The following is an 18,571-nucleotide window of genomic DNA, read 5'->3' on the forward strand; positions in this document are numbered from 1 at the left end:
GGTGTCCTGGAGGTAGAAATCCTCGTAGAAGGAGTGGTAGGTGCGATAGGGTAGTGGCAACATAAGATGATGATGTCATTTTACTGGCAGCAGGTGTCCTGGAGGTAGAAATCCTCGTAGAAGGAGTGGTAGGTGCGATAGGGTAGTGGCAACATAAGATGATGTCATTTTACTGGCAGCAGGTGTCCTGGAGGTAGAAATCCTCGTAGAAGGAGTGGTAGGTGTGATAGGGGTAGTGGCAACATAAGATGATGTCATTTTTACTGGCAGCAGGTGTCCTGGAGGTAGAAATCCTCGTAGAAGGAGTGGTAGGTGCGATAGGGTAGTGGCAACATAAGATGATGTCATTTTACTGGCAGCAGGTGTCCTGGAGGTAGAAATCCTCGTAGAAGGAGTGGTAGTTGCGATAGGGTAGTGGCAACATAAGATGATGTCATTTTACTGGCAGCAGGTGTCCTGGAGGTAGAAATCCTCGTAGGAGTGGTAGGTGTGATAGGGGTAGTGGCAACATAAGATGATGTCATTTTACTGGCAGCAGGTGTCCTGGAGGTAGAAATCCTCGATAGACGTGGGAGATGATAAAATATTACTTTCATTGCCCTGAAAGATATTTAAAACAGTATTAGCAATTAATTGGAGTAAGTGTTGTAAACTATAAAGAAAACAATGTATTATCAGTTTGATAAAATAAATCAAATAGGATGCCCTACAGAAAGCCCAAAACATCAAAAATGAAAATGCTCTGCACAATCTGCTCTTTAAAACCTCCTTTCGCAAGTGAGATCAGGCTGGAGATGTCTAAACTCAAGTCCTCAATAACATTTAAGTCTATCTAGGTAAAACATAAATTGAAACAAAGTTAAAAAATTAGCAGGTCCAGGTTTTGATTAGATTTGTTTTCATGGATGATTATGAAACCCGTCATATCTTGCTGTATTACTTACACTGCACGTCCAAGTAGACTGGTCTGAATGGACTTCTACACTGCCTGGCCCCTTGAATCCCTCGATTAGTTTACATACCTCTGTTTTCTCTGTTATAGATTTAATATATATCTGTGTGGTATTCGGGAATGTTTCTAAATTTAATATGCTGCCAGTAAATCTTTCAAATTGGATAACATTTACATTTTCATATACTCTTCTTGATGTGTAAACTCCTCGTGAATCATACGTGCAAGTTATTCTCTGTGAAAAGTCTATATTATGTCCGCATCGATGGTCCAAATAGATATATTCAGTTTGTTCACACATACTCTGAGTACCCGCGTACGCAAGAAGTATCCAATAAATTGTCCTAATCATTTTTAATTGTAAAATGTATTTAGTTCGTGAACTTTGTAACTTTCTCCGCCAATCTCTAATGAAAAATAGTATTTTAAATTAAGGGAGAGAATTCAAAGATCCACTAAATGCAATTTCCCGTATCCGGTATCTGCACTGACGATAGGTATGATTACACTAAATTTTAGACAAAAAAGGTCTTCCCTTCATGCACTATGATCTGATATAATTTCTTAAAATTTACATGCTGGTTTTAATCTGCTGTACATGTAATTCAGAGATACGCAATAAAAATTAGAACTGGTGAACAAAATCGTTCAATTGTCGCCGTACGAAATGGTAGGCTTCACGTCTATTCAAACACACACCAGCCCCATTTGGTTCATAAAAACTACCTGTATTTAGAAGTCGGTGTACAACATCGTGATTAAAAAAAAGACCTCCTGATAGGTATAGTCTCATTATGCTACGTCCGTTAAAACGTCCAAACCAATAATTCCAGTTGTCTTTAGCTTTCCTGGCATCGCGTGTACTTAAAGATGATGAAGGTTGTAAACATTGACATATTTGGCTCCATAAACATAGATGTATCTGGAACTGGTGTACTCGTAGATGATGCAAGTTTACAATTATACAACTGTCTACAAAACGGACACTTTTGCAGACATTCGAAACAGGAACTACACACTAAAGACTAATCTGGTTCTCTGCACAACAAGAGTACGTCTGGCGTGGCCCAAAAATGGCGACCTCCAGTGTAAGTAAAACGGATAGGAAAAAGTATAAATGTTTGGACCATTGGCTGAAATTACAAAATAAAAGTTGTCTTATAAGCCTGAAACTGTAGCGCAGCAGTGATTTTGTCATAGATTTATTAATTTTTTGAGCAATTGCATTTTGATTTACTGTTATAGTGTTCGGATGATGCGAATGTAATGCCAATTTCGGATACTAAAATAAACTATATACGCTTGTAGATCTATCATAAAAATATAGTGAGAACAACTTTCTACGGTATTTAAAACTTATAGATACATTGTGTCCTAAACTTGGCAACAATGTTTTTTCACTCAAGAGGGCAAATTGCTGACATAACAGTCTTAAAATCTCAAGAGCATATTTTGACTTATTCTTATGGCCTTTCAACACCAGCATGATATACTTCATGTGACAGAGCAAACGAATCCGACTTGGTGATTTCACAATGTCACATAGTTCGAGAAAAATGAGTCCAAGTTCCAATACAACTTTTCCATATGACAATACAGCGTCAGTTCTATTAACATCCACATCTTCGCTTGATATGTGCCGCCTGCTTTCAGATACTATGTTTAAAACAAGTGGTTGTACAAAAGTCGTCATCCAATGCTTTATTTCATTGTTTGTCATATTTTTGGGGTCTGGGAGATTTTCTGGGGCTGTGTCAGTGTTCTTCAAATCAAAATACTGACATGTTGCTTCGACAATGTACGCCCTTATGAATGAAACTGCTAGGTCTCGACAGCTATGATAATGATTTTTGACGTCTTTACCTTCAGCATGTTTTCGCAAAAGTCTTACTTTCTGTGAGTAAAGTGTGAATGGCTCTGTACAGTCCGCTTTGTAAAGTATGTCATAGAATGTTGCTAAAACAGTCATTTGAAGATGGAACAGCTCAAATGTTATTGGAGATAGATTTTCAAACCTCTCGGATGCAGTCAGGGCTGCTGCTCTTAGTCTTTTTGCACCAGAAAACCTTTCTCTAGTGAGCTGGTCACCCCCTATGTGAATTTGAGGAACTTGGAGTCCAGAACCTTGATATAAGGTCTCACCTAAATCTTGGTATGTGTCCAAAATATCTACAACATCAGCATATTTCTGTTCAATTTTATGCTGTATTTGAAGGGGTATGACTGTGTTTTTCAGTTTCATTTTCAAAGGTGTTCCCCCTTGAATTTCATTACTTACAGCTGATTTGGCAAAATTTAGCCATGGAAAAAAGTCTGTTAATACCCTTGAAACAAGAATGCACATATCACTTGTTATCACTTTCCAGTCATTATCATGCATAATGAATTGCTCAGCTGGAAGCTGCTCAAGGTTGCACTGGGGTATTGTGTCTGAACAGTCATTGAATGAAACATTTTGAACAATATATTATGGCAGCAGATCTAAACCAATGTTCCATATGGCCAGCTTTACCTGTACTTTTTCTCTCGTTCGTGACTCCAATATTGAAGTTAATATTGTCTCCAACTATTCGAAATTTCTTGCCCCCTTGTATGGAATTGATAAGCTCAGTGTTAAAGCTGCCTGATATAGCTGACATAGTCTCCAACATGCCAGAATGGCTAAGTGATATACCCAGAGGCTGTAGCCGGTCATACACCTGTTGGATAGAGAAAACATATAAAATAGATAGTGTGTGTGTTGAGGATTACACCATATTACATCTCCTTACATTGAAGGTCAGTCTTTTTGGTTCAGAACAAGTACTAATTTAAGTTCACTGCAAAAACGTACAAGTCTATATTTAGTATTTATATGTACAGGTAATACTTATTTTTTACATTTCTAAGGAGCACCAACTGTCATCAGAAAATATGCCCCACCTAATTGTACGACAACAAGTTTGGTGATAAGTGGTTGTATGTTAAATGCTACAAGTGGACACTGCAAAGACAGTTTCAATGGTCCTTTCTCTTGAAGGACTGATGCTTAAAAGCAGGTTATGAAATATAACATAACAGTGATTTATAGTGAAAACTTTTTGTAAATTAAATTAAATAATTAATGACTCCTGGCTGCTTTAATATCAAAATCATATTCAATTATAAACATAAACATGACATAAAGAGACCTATTGAAGACTTTGAATAGAAAAAGCCCTGGTCTGTCACATTTACCCAAAATAGGTTGTTTCTTTGACGGTGATATCCTGTGGTCGAACTTCATTAACTGTTCAAAGTGAAGAGAAGAACCAGCAGGTGAACAGGAAAACATCAGCTAGAACTTGGAACGTAACTGTAGAACATGAGAAAACGTCAGCTATAACTTGGAACTTAACTGTATAACATGAAAAACAAGGGTTTCAACTATAACAAAAGCAATTGGATGCTGAACTATATTTAAAGTAACATGCTTCGAAAACTTCAAAAATGTCTTATGATATTATATACATTTATGTGTGGTGTGCATATACTGTATCTATTTTAATTTGTATGACAGTTGTCAAGTTCTCATTTAGTGTCATAAATTGTTTCCTTATCAATGGTTACAACTGGAGAATATATACCTCATAGTAATGAAATAGTAGGGTTCATACATTTATGCATGTTTGTATATAGGCATGCTTGTATAGCACTATTACGCATTTAGAATTTAGAATTTTTTGTTAGTGGCTTATTTATAAGACAATTCATTATAACAGAAAACAAACAGTTGAGGCCAAACATTAACTACCAGGCCTGCAACAATTCTGAAACAGTTTTGCATGCACAAACCATATACCTTTTGGTGAGTCTGTTCATTTGCAAGTGTAACTGCAACAACCTTTTGGGCACTGGACAATTCATGGAACCTCTCTTTCATCAGCATGCCATATACTGTACCCAGCACTGGCACAACAGACTCTGTTGCAGCTAAATTTCCAATTTTTCCAGTTGGAAGTGCAACAGCAAGTAAAATTTCAGCCAGAAAAGTTTGCTTGTCTGTCATTTCAGCTACAATATTGTCCCAACTGAAGGTTGCTAGATTTTCATATTGTTTTTGATTTAAAACACTCCTTCTGGTTGCACATTCTCTGGCCTCCATTTCTACGTCATATAGCACAAGGCACTTCAATTCCTCTGCTAGAGACGAGCTCATTAATCCTCTGGCAATTTGTTGAGGACTGCCTCTACCTGTTGCAAAATAAGTAACCACCATTACAGTTCTTTCCACAGTAAGACAACTTGAACAGCTGATTTCCATCAATGCCTGTAGTCATGCAAGATTTCATTCGTAATAACAATTTTTAATACCTAAAACTTGTTTTATTAGCCCAATCTTTCAACAGTTTAAAAAGGGAAATCTGATCTGGGAAGCTCTGCCTAACTCCATATAATAAGTGTATAAAGAATAATTATGGTTTCTGTTTTTTAACTTACAAAGCAACTCCACCAAATGAGCCTTTTCATCGTCCTTGAGCTCAGCATAATGACGAAGACGTCTTAAAGCAGCCTTGTGAATAGACTCTGCACCCTTGCCAGCTTTTTTCTGGAGTAAGACAAAAATCAAGTTGGATTGTCTTGGAAAACTTTATTTCTTGTAACAAGCAGAATACTTGACAACAATCAGTCATTGGAAAACCTTGTGCAAAAAACTTGAAAGAAAAGTGGATTGAATCAAAATTAAAAAAATAATTTTGCATTTATCTAAACAATTGTTTTACTAATGGCACATACATTTAATAGTGACAACCGAAGAATATTAATTGCATTTGCAATATTATCTTGCTTTGATCAAGGGCTCTTATTCGGCCATTTGAATTAAGATATACACACAAACATTCAATTTAAAGCCCACATCATAACATCATGTGTACATGTATAACATCTAAAATGTTCTAATTTTTGCTGCTTAGCATGAATTACTATGTATATCTTCAGATATATCAGAAAGTTTAAATATTACAATAAGAATTTACAAAGTATTTTCTATTTAAAAACAAAATATTTAAACACCTTACAATATTATTTACCTTAAGTTCTTTTTTTGGCTCCAAAAATATCCATTCACCTTCCTCATTATCACTTGACCTGAAACTGAAGAACCACAGAGAATGAGTGTTGGTATATCAATAACCTGATACCTGACACTCTACAAATTGTAGAGTCAACATTAACATTTTTCATATACATTATCTAAGTGTTATCATTTTGGACCATTAAGCTAACTTTTTTTAACGTGCACTGGTGTATTAAGCAATGTCACACGGGGCCCCAATTTAACATCCCTCACTGATTTGCTTGATACATGTAATAGAAAGAGCACCGAAACACAAGGGTATTTGATTTGTACGAGGGGGCGTAGCCCCCGAGTATTAATCAGATTGCCGAGTGTTTTGGTGTTCTTTCTCTTTTGTATCATAGTCAAACATAAAAGCACGTTCCCTGTTGTCACAATATGAAACCCCGGCAAAAATGAACCAATGAACGAACATCTGAATATGACATTTCTGTCGCTTTCCCTTTCTCTGCCGTCACAATATGTAAACCCCAGCAAAAATGAGCCAATCAATGGGTATGCTCTGGAGTGCGGGTAACTAATACCCGCACTCCAGTTAACGCACGGTGCATGTATATGTATACGATTTAACCCAGACACATTTTCAACAGAAAGGTCTCCAAACTATGATACAACAGTTCAATTATTGCATTACCCATTCACTGGTGTCCATTACATACCTGCATATGGTTTGGACAATGTTTCAATATTTCATTACCAACTGTTAACATTCTCAACAATTTACCTGGTAGATATAGGGAGCACTATGTCAGTCTGAGTTCCTTGATCCACTGATTTCACTATTTCTCCTGAAGAGGTCGGGATCTGTTCAGTGATGTCCAGTCTCTTAAATGCATTTTTGCAGGAACGGCCTGTTAAAAAATAAACTCATTTACAAATATGTTTTTTAAAAATGAGTTACCATGTTCAGCGTATTAAGAAACTATTGTGCTATCTATCAATTTAATACCAGAAATCCACATCCATTACAGTTGTATTACTAAATGTTTTTATAACATGACTGTTCAAAGGCTTAACAATGCTGCAGAAATGGTGAACTGTCTATATTAAAGTACAAAAATGTTCATAAAAGCCGAATTTCCAATAACTATCTGTCACCATGGAAGCAACATGGATAACAGTATGTTCAAAATGTATTCAATCACCTTCATTTGTTCCTATCACAAGTGTGTGTCTTATTGCCATTGAATACAGTAATGTACATATTTTTATTTTTAACATTTTTTAAAAAATTTTATAGTTAATTTATTTTGGTCAATATGATGAATATAATTATGTCTTATGAAAAATTATTCCACAATTTTTCATGAAAGAAAATTACTATCTTTATTTATACAATAATTATACTAATTTTTTTTCATGAAAAATTGTGGAATATTTTTTTATAAATATGACATTGAATCACTATCTTGACCAAAAATATAAATAATAAAAATATAAAAAATATAAAAAAATATAAAAAATAAAAAAATATATTCAGGCAATATGACGAGCGCCTGTGGTTAAACTAAACCTGAAATAATTTCTCTTAAAACTCGTAACATGTTTATCTTACCTGTCCTTAGATTCACAGGAAATTTGACATTCATTGCCTCGGCACATTTTGTCCAGTACAGTTTTGCATGAAACATTGTGAAGTGAACTTCTAGTAAGATTGTTCAAATTATAGCCCTGGGGTCAAAATTGCCCCCGCCCCAGGGGTCATTGATTTTCAATATATAATTATATATATAGTAAAAAATCTTATTGTCTGAAGGTACAAGGCTTAGAGCTTTAATATTTGTTAAATGATATTATCTATAGGAACTCTACCAAAGTTGTTCAAATTTTGCCTCTTTGAGTGTCAAAATAAATAAAAAATAGCCCCGCCCCGGGGGCCATAGGTTTTCCATTAAAATTTATTATGTATATAGTAAAAACTTAAAAAATCATCTTCTTTAAATTTACAAAGATATTTTGCATGAAACATTATGTAGTGAACCTCTAGCAAGATTGTACAAATTATAGCCCTGGGGTCAAAATTGGCCCCATGCCCAGGGGTCATTGATTTTCACTATGTACATATAGTAAAAAATTAAAAAATCCTCTTGTCTGACGTTACAAGGCTTAGAGCTTTGATATTTGGTATATAATATCATCTATGGGTCCTCTACTAAAGTTGTTTTAATAATGCCCCTAGTGTTAAAATTGCCTTGCCCCAGAGGCGATTTTTTTCCTTATATGTATAAAGTAAAAATTTGAAAAATCTTCTCTGAATTGAAAAATCTTCTTCTCTGAATTGACAAAGGCTAGAGGTTAAATATATGGCATGAGACTTTGCGATGTGAACCTTTACCAAGATTGTTCAAATTATAGCCCTGGGGTCAAAATTGGATCCGCCCAGGGGGTCATTGATTTTCATTATGTACATATAGTAAAAAAATAAAAAATATTTTTGTCTGAAGGTACAAGGCATAGAGCTTTGATGTTTGCTATATAATATCATCTATAGGTCCTCTACTAAAGTTGTTCAATTTTTTTCCCTGGTGTCAAAATTGGCCTTGTCCGGGGACAGTGATTCTCATTATGTACACATAGTAAAAACAGAAAATAAAACAAATGTTTTCTGAATGGGAGAAAGCTACAGCTTAGATATTTGACTTGAAATGTTGTTTGGTGGACTTGTATCAAGATTGTTTTGAATTAAACCCTTGGGTCCAAAATTTTGCCTTGCCCAAGGGGACAGTGACCTACTTTCTTGTCCTTTGATATACAGCAATGAAATTTTGACCATGTGCACAGTTTTAGTTGTAAAATTGAACTTTGATATCAGGTGACCTAGATTTTGTTGATGTGACCTTCTTTCTTGTCCTTTGATGTACAGCTTTGAAATTTGAACCATGTGCACAGATTAAGATGTAAAGTGAACTTTGATTTCAGCTGACCTAGATTTTGACAAAGTGTCTTACTGTGTTGTCCTTTTGATGTAGTCATGAAATTTAGGCTGTGTGAAATACGACATCCACCACCAGATTCACTAGACTCGAGTGCATTGATACATTCCTACTCTGATCTTTTATTGAGTTAACAACAGATTTAACCACTAATCTGATAATAAGAATAAGATAGGTCAGGGATCTATGCTTTATGACAATCTTCAAAATTGTATAGAAACAAAAAAAATCTGTTCCTACACTACTATTTAGTGTTGTATTAATGCGGTGGCATAGCATTTTTCTCAAATGCAATCTTGTTTATAGTAGTAAATCTTTTAAATTTAAAGGTCCTTTTTAAGGAAATTTTAATTTTAGGAATTTGTATCAATACTTTTATAGATATGAAGATTTAATTTTTGTTGACTAAGAAACTGGGTATTTGAATATTTAAAATTCACTATAAGGGTTAAATCAAGATTTCAATGTTCAGTGTTGAGACTCTATTTCTATACAAACTTGTATAACTTATGTAACATATAATTAAACATGCAAAGTCTCAGTCAAAATTGTGTATGGTTTAGAAATCAAAATATCATTTAGAATTTGAATGCTGATTAAAAATAATTATAAGATTTACAAATTTTTCAAAAACAAACTATTATCACTTTTATTGATTTTTGGGGGAGTTTTTGTTGTTATTTTTTTGTTTTGGGCACAAAATTCTTTGTAAAATTAACCTGTTTAATGTTTCCCTTAGTGTAATAAAGGTGATGCATTAAGATATATTTCTTTACAAATTGAACATTATATGAAATAAATGCAAAACTATCTTAGCTACTTCGTCTTTTAAGATGACATAGTGCAGTTTTCTCTTATATCATCCAAATTAGCATTCTAAATGATAGGCTAAATCGCCATAATGTACTTAGCTAAGTTTGATTAAGTGTAAAAAAAAAATGTGTTGAAGTACGGTAAATGATTTTTGGGGGGATTTTTTCTCATTGCAAAACACAAATTTTGTTGCTGCTGATTAATTATGTGTTAGATTGCATCCTTTTTGACTCATAGTTGGGAGAAAAATTTGAATAAAAAAGGGAAAATTAAGATTATACTATTTTGAAAATATATTTTCAATTACATTTAATGGTTTTGTCCAGATTGAATGGCGGACAAAGTCATTTAAGATATTAAGCATGGTAAGGATGGATTTTTGGCCGGTTGCACTGGTGCAAAATCCGGGTTTATAGTATGGTGAATGTCGGGCGGCGGGCAGGCAGGCGGGCGGTTTGCGGGCAGGCGGGCGGGGGCGGGCGGGGAAAATATTTTTCGTAACAGTTTTCTCAGCAACTACTTATCACAGCCTCTTGATATTTGGCATACAGCATTGACACATGGTCCCATACCGTGGGATTCAAATTCAGGTCTGTCGCTCATCCACTTCCTGTTTATCCACTTAGTTAAATTAGTTAGATTTTTCGACATTAATGGTCAATGGTAGGAAATTTTCGTAACAGTTTTCTCAGCAAACTTCTTATCACAGCATCTTTATATTATACAGCGTTGAACACATGGTCCAATACCGTGGGATTCAATTTCAGGTCTGTCCCTCATACACTTCCTGTTTATCCACTTAGTTAAATTAGTTAGATTTTTTGACATTAATGGTCAATGGTAGGAAATTTTCGTAACAGTTTTCTCAGCAACTACTTATCACAGCCTCTTGATATTTGGCATACAGCATTGACACATGGTCCCATACCGTGGGATTCAATTTCAGGTCTGTCGCTCATCCACTTCCTGTTTATCCACTTAGTTAAATTAGTTAGATTTTTCGACAATAATGGTCAATGGTAGGAAATTTTCGTAACAGTTTTCTCAGCAACTACTTATCACAGCCTCTTGATATTTGGCATACAGCATTGACACATGGTCCCATACCGTGGGATTTGATTTCAGGTCTGTCTCTCATCCACTTCCTGTTTATCCACTTAGTTAAATTAGTTAGATTTTTCAATATTAATGGTCAATGGTAGGAAATTTTCGTAACAGTTTTCTCAGCAACTACTTATCACAGCCTCTTGATATTTGGCATACAGCATTGACACATGGTCCCATACCGTGGGATTCGATTTCAGGTCTGTCGCTCATCCACTTCCTGTTTATCCACTACTGTAGTTAAATTAGTTAGATTTTTCGACAATAATGGTCAATGGTAGGAAATTTTCGTAACAGTTTTCTCAGCAACTACTTATCACAGCCTCTTGATATTTGGCATACAGCATTGACACATGGTCCCATACCGTGGGAATTAATTTCAGGTCTGTCGCTCATCCACTTCCTGTTTATCCACTTAGTTAAATTAGTTAGATTTTTCGACATTAATGGTCAATGGTAGGAAATTTTCGTAACAGTTTTCTCAGCAACTACTTATCACAGCCTCTTGATATATTTTGCATACAGCATTGACACATGGTCCCATACCGTGGGATTCCATTTCAGGTCTGTCGTTCATCCACTTCCTGTTTATCCACTTAGTTAAATTAGTTAGATTTTTCGACATTAATGGTCAATGGTAGGAAATTTTCGTAACAGTTTGCTCAGCAACTACTTATCACAGCCTCTTGATATTTGGCATACAGCATTGACACATGGTCCCATACTGTGGGATTCAATTTCAGGTCTGTTGCTCATCCACTTCCTGTTTATCCACTTAGTTAAATTAGTTAGATTTTTCGACATTAATGGTCAATGGTAGGAAATTTTCGTAACAGTTTTCTCAGCAACTACTTATCACAGCCTCTTGATATTTCGCATACAGCATTGACAAATGGTCCCATACCATGGGATTCGATTTTAGGTCTGTCGCTCATCCACTTCCTGTTTATCCACTTAGTTAAATTAGTTAGATTTTTCGACGTAGGAAATTTTGGTAACAGTTTTCTCAGCAACTACTTATCACAGCCTCTTGATATTTGGCATGCAGCATTGACACATGGTCCCAAACTGTGGGATTCGATTTCAAGTCTGCAGCTCATCCACTTCCTGTTCACATTAATGGTCACTGGTAGGAAATTTTCGTAACATTTTTCTCAGAAACTACTAATCACAGCCTCTTGATATTTGGCATACAGCATTGACACAATTCCCGTCCGTACATTTTCCATGAATTTCCATGAAAACTTCCGGAATTTTCATGGAAATTGCCAACTCTGGATAATTCGGACTAGTTTTCCGGAGTTGTTCAAAGAAAACTGAAAAAAAAATCGTGAATTTTCATGTACTTTCTCCATGAATTTCCAGAGCTTTTTTCATAAAACTTTTCCGGAGTTTTCCATGAAAATGTTCCGGAGTCTTCAAAGCAACTCTGGAAATTGTTCTGCTAAAATGACATTCTACTCCGGAAAAAATGTTCCAGAGTGACTCTGGAAAATGTTCCGGAGTTACTCTGGAAAAAGTTCCGGAGTTACTCTGGAAAATGTTCCGGAGTTACTCTTTGGAAAATGTTCCGGAGCCGCTGTGGAAAAAGTTCCGCAGTTAAAAATAGGATATGGGGTAAGATGCCATTTAATTAGCCTTGAAATAATTCTGGAAATACTATGGAATTCACTCTGGAAACATTTTGGGATTACTTGAAATGATGGTTGCATAAATAAAATTAAATGACCTTTTAATTTGCATTTAATATGTTTTTATTAGCATATCCAAAAAAAAGCACTCTATATATAGTCATCAAGAATTCAAAACACTTATAGTAATTTGCACATTTCACAAATTATTTTGAAGTCAGAGTGTTTTATTCAAAACAAATTGTAATTTAACATCCATCTTGAACACATGTATATAATCCTTCACTTTCGCATGATGCAACATTCTTCTTGACTTGTGGTGTGACCTCTCTGATGGATACTGAAAAAAAATATGAATTAATTGTATATAAATACATAGTACTTGTGTTATATGCACAATGTCAATATAATTAGTATTGTTTAAACAGGATTGATAAAAAACACAAAAGGGTGAAAAAAGTTAAAATGGAAAACTTTCAATTTCAATGATTTTTGCAGAATATCAGCACAGAGTTATAAAGTAAATACCCATGCTTTGATGAAAATATTATTTTTTTGGTCAAAATCAACATTATGATAAACTTGTGTCAATTATTTCCCTGCTTTTCCTATAGCTATGTAATGACAACTTTATGTAATGGCAGTTTAAATTACTTAATGATCTTCACAAGTACTTAATTACCACTGAAAGTTTGAGATGTGTTCAGTGGAGTCAGTATAACAATAATAAAACTATATGCATAAAACATGAAGAGCAACATTTTGTTCAGTGTTTGGAAAATAGCATGCATTTATATTTTGGAAAACATGTTACTTCGACGTTTTTTTCAACAAAACAAACTAAATTATTTACCAGGATAGTTCTGTAAGCCATTCTGTATTCAACAGTACATTTATTCATTTTCCCTTGATCTGATATCCTTGAGAGGAAACATCTCATGTGACTCCAAGACTTGAAAGTTTGCAACCTAAATATGTTGAAAAATAAACATATGTACATGAGTAACAAGAAATTACAATTTTAAGGCATATGAATTTTATTAAATGTGAATTTGGAAATTCATTGCTTGATATGGAATCTGTTTCAATCACAAATATTTTGAATGGAAAATTATAAATCTCTGATTTAAAAATTTCCCGCCATTATTCAAAAATGAAAAAGATTTTCTTAACTATTTAATATTGTAAAGTTTACATGTACATGTATGTAGAAATACAATCACTAAAACAGTGTATACTTGCAAAGAAAATTTGAAAAAAACTAAAATGATAAGTGTTAAAAATAAAAATACATTTGTACTTACTGTTAGAAATGGTATATATTACAATGATATACATGTAGTTCCCTCCATTTTCACTGAATCATGAAATACACATGTTTAAAAGTTCATATTTCCAGAAAACTTTTGTAAAATTTGTCCAGTTTAAAAACTCATTTGATCTAATATCCCAATGCTCAAACATAATTTTTTTCAAGTTATAACTTTTTAAGCAGTTAGTCACTTTTCAATGCTTTCTGTATTCAAATGACCCGCCTGGAAGGAGTGTTCTGACCTGTGATTTGATTTCTGCAAGGGTATTAAGTTACTTGGGAACTACAGTGTAATATAGTAGGTTGTAAAACCTACATTTACCTCTTTCTATTCTCTTATATCAGATAGGTGAGTTTAACTTTGGTGTTTATGAAAAACAGTTGGTTCCACTTGAGGGGTCATAAATATTTACATTGTGGCTGATGCTGAATTTGAAATGTTACCTCTACACAAAGATGAATATATAGATAAAATAATTATATACTTCAATAGAGATACATAATAAATTTATCATCAATTAATAAAGAAACATAAGTGCATAAACAATTTACATTTTTTCTTAAATTTAATTGTTTTCTTTTAATTGTGTATTTATTTTTTCCAACTAAGGGTAATATATAATAATGAACCTCTCAGATCTGAGGCTTGATATGAGATACCCTTGAAAATAAATAAGAGTTAAATGAAAAAAATACCTAAAATGCATTTTTAATGCCCAAAGTGTGGGCAATGGAGTTGCATGTGTTTTTTTTTAAGCTTTTTTTTTTGCAATAAAAAAAGAAACAGTTGAGCTGTTGAGGGGCTTATGATGGTTTCATTTTGTTTAACTGTAAGTGTTTATTTTGCTAACTGCTACATTTAATTACAATGAGTACACAGTCATGTTGACCAATCTCAATGCTAAGTAATTAAATTCATTTGTTCTTGCTGTTCAACATTGTGTTAATGCCATATTTTAAATTGTCTTTTTTTTCCATTGTGTCTTAAAACCAGAAAACTGTCTTATATTAAAAAGATTATTTATGACTACTTAGGAAAAAATATTTAAGTTAAATGTATTAAGTGAAGTATAATATTATGTAAATGCAGAAATAAAATGGAAATTTCCTAAGTCCAAAACTTTCTCAAAAAAATGACTAAGTGTTTTCCAGAGTAAAAACTCCTTGAAAAATTGTCTAAGTGTTAACTTTCCAAGAGCTTTCCAGAACTGTTTCATGGTTATTTCTTTGATGAAAAAGTCAAGTTCCAGAGTTCTCCATGAAAATTGTTCCAGAGTACTCTGTAAATACTGTGGAAAAAAGCTTGTTTCCATGAAAATTCATGGAAAATCAGTTATTTTCCAGAGTTTTTCCAGAAAGACTGTGGAAAATCTACAGACGGGAATTGGTCCCATACTGTGGGATTCAATTTAGGTGTGTAGCTAAACCACTTCCTGTTTACCTACTGAATTAAATTTTCGGCATAAATGGGTCAATTGAAATTTTTTTTCGTAACATCACAGCCTCATGATATTTGGTGTACAAATGCAACCCGGCCTTTTCTGTCTTTGACCCATTTTTAAGGATATTGACTGTAGAAAGATTTCAGATATTTTATTAAGAAGAAATGTTTGTATATAAGAAATGTTATTTATTTGAATAGTCATATTTTTTATATCTTGTTAGTGCATATGAAAATATACCAGTATACAAATTATATTGTTGAAAAAAATAGTACATACATTATATATAGTATAACCTCTGAAGAGCGTGACCATTCAGGAGACAAATATTTTGTTTGTTCCTTAGAGGTGTTTGTTCTACAGACATGACAGAGGTAGAATGTATTAGAAATAATGTTGTAAAGAGGTGATTGTTCTACAGGGGGCTTGCTGTGCAGAGGTTTATACTATACTTGATTTTCTGTAATTCAGAAGTGATTTATATATTTATGCTCATTATTATAAACTAGATATTATTTCTTAACACTTAGTCTGCTAGGGGTTTCTGAACATACCCATGTGACCAGTGCAGACCAAAATCAGCTGACGCATGTGTCCAGGTTGAAAGATGGACAATTCCATTCAATTTACTTTGTGTGATAAAGGTTAAAGGGTGTTATATAATAGGGATTTATGTAATTGTTTTTGTCTTACTTAAATTGTATATTTAAAGATCCTAAATTGAAAGAATGATACTGTTGGTTTTTTTTCCAATTACAAAAAATAGCAAAAGAAAACTATGTTGAGCAATATTTTATTCTGTTTTTATATATTATTTAATTTCAATTATCATTGTTAAGATATAGACATAATTATCACTTTTTGGATAAATATAGAGTAGATATTGGTGTTTAGAATATTAGACATAGATATTATTGTTTAGATAAATATAGACATAAATATCATTGTTAAGATATAAATAAACATAATTATCACTGTTTTGATAAATTTAGATATAATTATCACTCTTTAGATAAAAAAAGACTTAAATTTCACTGTTCAGATAAATATAGACATAGTTATCATTGTTTAAATAGAAATAGACATAATTTCTCTGTTAAGATAAATATAGACATAGTTATCACTGTTTTAAAAAATAGATATAATTATCACTGTAAAGATAAAAAATGGGCATACTTGTCATTGTTTAGATAAATTTGTACATAATTATCATGGTTTAGATAAATATAGACATAATTATCACTGTTAAAATAAAATATGAACATTATAATTATCATTGTTTAGATAAAATTTTATGTTGACATAATTATCACTTATAAGATAAATATATACATAGTTATTATTGTTTAGACAAAATATAGTCATGATTATCACTGTTAAGATAAATACAGACACAGTTATCATTGTGTAGATAAATATAGACATAGTTCTTGCATATATGATAAATGTAGACATAATTGCCGCTGATAAGATAAATATAGACATAATAATCACTGTTAAAGTAAATAGAGACAACATATTACCATTATTGTCTAATGATCTGCAATGGCGTAACATTAATCTGTGATATTTAGTTTAGTATACTGTAACTGTTAAAAATTATATTGCAATACATGTATATACTGTTGTTTAAGTTTATGCCATAAGTTGTTGAAATTCTATGAATAAATGGAAACATATTATATTGTTGTATTTTGTATTCCAATTAAGTCTTTATATAAATTAAAGGCAAATGCCAGACTATGGTAACATTTTAAAACAATGCATGACTGGAAACCAGTTACCTTGTCTTATAATCTATTAAGACCATTGTTAAATTGCCTATGCCATGCAATCTCTTTGTCATATCTACTAAGATGATTTATTAAGTTGCACCTGTTGTCAATTAACCACTGTCTTATCTATTAAGACCATATGTTGAATTGTCTATGTCAGGCAACCACTTTATCTATTAAGACCATTTATTGAATTGCTTATGTCGGGCAACTGCTTTGTCTTATTAAGACCATACGTTTAACTGCCTGGATCAAGAAACCATTTTGTCTTATCTATTATGTCCCATGTGTTAAAGTTGGCTGGATCAGGCAACCACTTTGTCTTACCTATTTAGATCATATGTTAAATAGACTAATTTAAGGACCAGATAAATGATAGAGACTACAGGTAAGGACCAGATAAATGATATAGACTACATTTAAGGTCCAAATAAATGATATAGACTACATTTAAGGCGGAGATAAATGATAAAGACTACATTTAAGGACCAGATAAATGATATAGATTATATTTAAGGACCAGATAAATGAGAACATCTTGATGGTTATTTGACATGGTGGTGGTATATCGACATGAAAGTGGGTAAATTGATTAAATCATTAGATTCTCTTCAAAGTAACTCTCCAGGAAAGATGGTTAGAAAACTATCCCCCTTTATGACTGAAATACTGTTGGGAAAAGGCGTAAAATGAAAACAAACAATCAAAATACACTATATTATGTGCTGCCTGAATAAGGTCACTGATATATCAGGTATCATTTACTTCAATATGCTGTTAGTTCAAATCCGATGAAGTCTCTTCCTCGCAAGTAAAAAAGGCGCGAAATATGTATGATCCCGATAATATAATAGTTTTTGTAAATTAACATTACCCATCCTTGGTTTAAAAACAAATAATGGAAAAAAGAAAAAAGTAAGTGAGCCGCGTCACGACAAAACCAACATAATGCGTTTGCGACCAGCATGGATCCAGACCAGCCTGCGCATCCGCGCAGTCTGATCCGGATCAATGCTGTTCGCTTACAAACCCTATAACAAGTAAAGAAACTGATAGCGAACAACATGGATCCTGATCAGACTGCGCGGATGCGCAGGCTGGTCTGGATCCATGCTGTTCGCAAACCCATTATGTTGGTTTTGTCGTGACACGGCTTTAGTTGATAAAATTCTGACGGCAACTGAACCAGTTCAAACAAAGATTATCCGGCATATCCATCTGATCATGGTTTGCACTGTTCGTTATTCAGTCAGTACTTATTTTGAAATTTTACCTAAAAATGACAAATGGATATGCCCAGATTAAAAGATGGACAAGTCCATTTCTGATATTTAGCTGAGCAAAGGTTAAACCAGCAAAATAGTGACAAAAGATATTAATTTTAAAAACATACATGATACAAACTACTGCACGTTACAATAAAATTGCTTATAATTATATAGATTAGCCTAAATGTTTTAAAATTTTGAGCACGGCTTCCCATGCTCGAGTGGCCACTAGATATGTGCTGA

General features: G+C 33.3%; 2 protein-coding genes across 2 annotated transcripts; both read right to left on the minus strand.

The window, feature by feature from the left end:
* Positions 1-344: 344 nt before the first annotated feature.
* On the minus strand, positions 345-4,300 carry LOC132722819 (uncharacterized). The gene is made up of 4 exons (XM_060707390.1): positions 4,169-4,300; positions 2,319-3,651; positions 1,023-1,033; positions 345-600 (listed from the first exon to the last, which is right to left on the minus strand). Exons 2-4 carry the CDS (start codon positions 3,330-3,332, stop codon positions 345-347), a joined length of 1,281 nt encoding a protein of 426 aa, XP_060563373.1. The 5' UTR covers positions 3,333-3,651; positions 4,169-4,300.
* Positions 4,175-5,234, minus strand: LOC132722821 (uncharacterized). Its single transcript, XM_060707392.1, has 2 exons — positions 4,773-5,234; positions 4,175-4,286 (listed from the first exon to the last, which is right to left on the minus strand). The coding sequence occupies exons 1-2, from the start codon at positions 5,232-5,234 to the stop codon at positions 4,269-4,271; spliced, it is 480 nt and encodes a 159-aa protein (XP_060563375.1). The 3' UTR covers positions 4,175-4,268.
* Positions 5,235-18,571: the final 13,337 nt, after the last annotated feature.

The sequence above is a fragment of the Ruditapes philippinarum genome, unplaced genomic scaffold (genome assembly GCF_026571515.1).
Source record: "Ruditapes philippinarum isolate M1 unplaced genomic scaffold, ASM2657151v2 ctg2794_1_1_1_1, whole genome shotgun sequence".
NCBI classification, from domain to species: Eukaryota; Metazoa; Mollusca; class Bivalvia; order Venerida; family Veneridae; genus Ruditapes; species Ruditapes philippinarum.

Excerpts from the sequence above, each read along its gene's own strand:
- LOC132722819 (XM_060707390.1), bottom strand. The coding sequence starts at position 3,332 with ATGCATGATAATGACTGGAAAGTGATAACAAGTGATATGTGCATTCTT.
- LOC132722821 (XM_060707392.1), bottom strand. The coding sequence starts at position 5,234 with ATGGAAATCAGCTGTTCAAGTTGTCTTACTGTGGAAAGAACTGTAATG.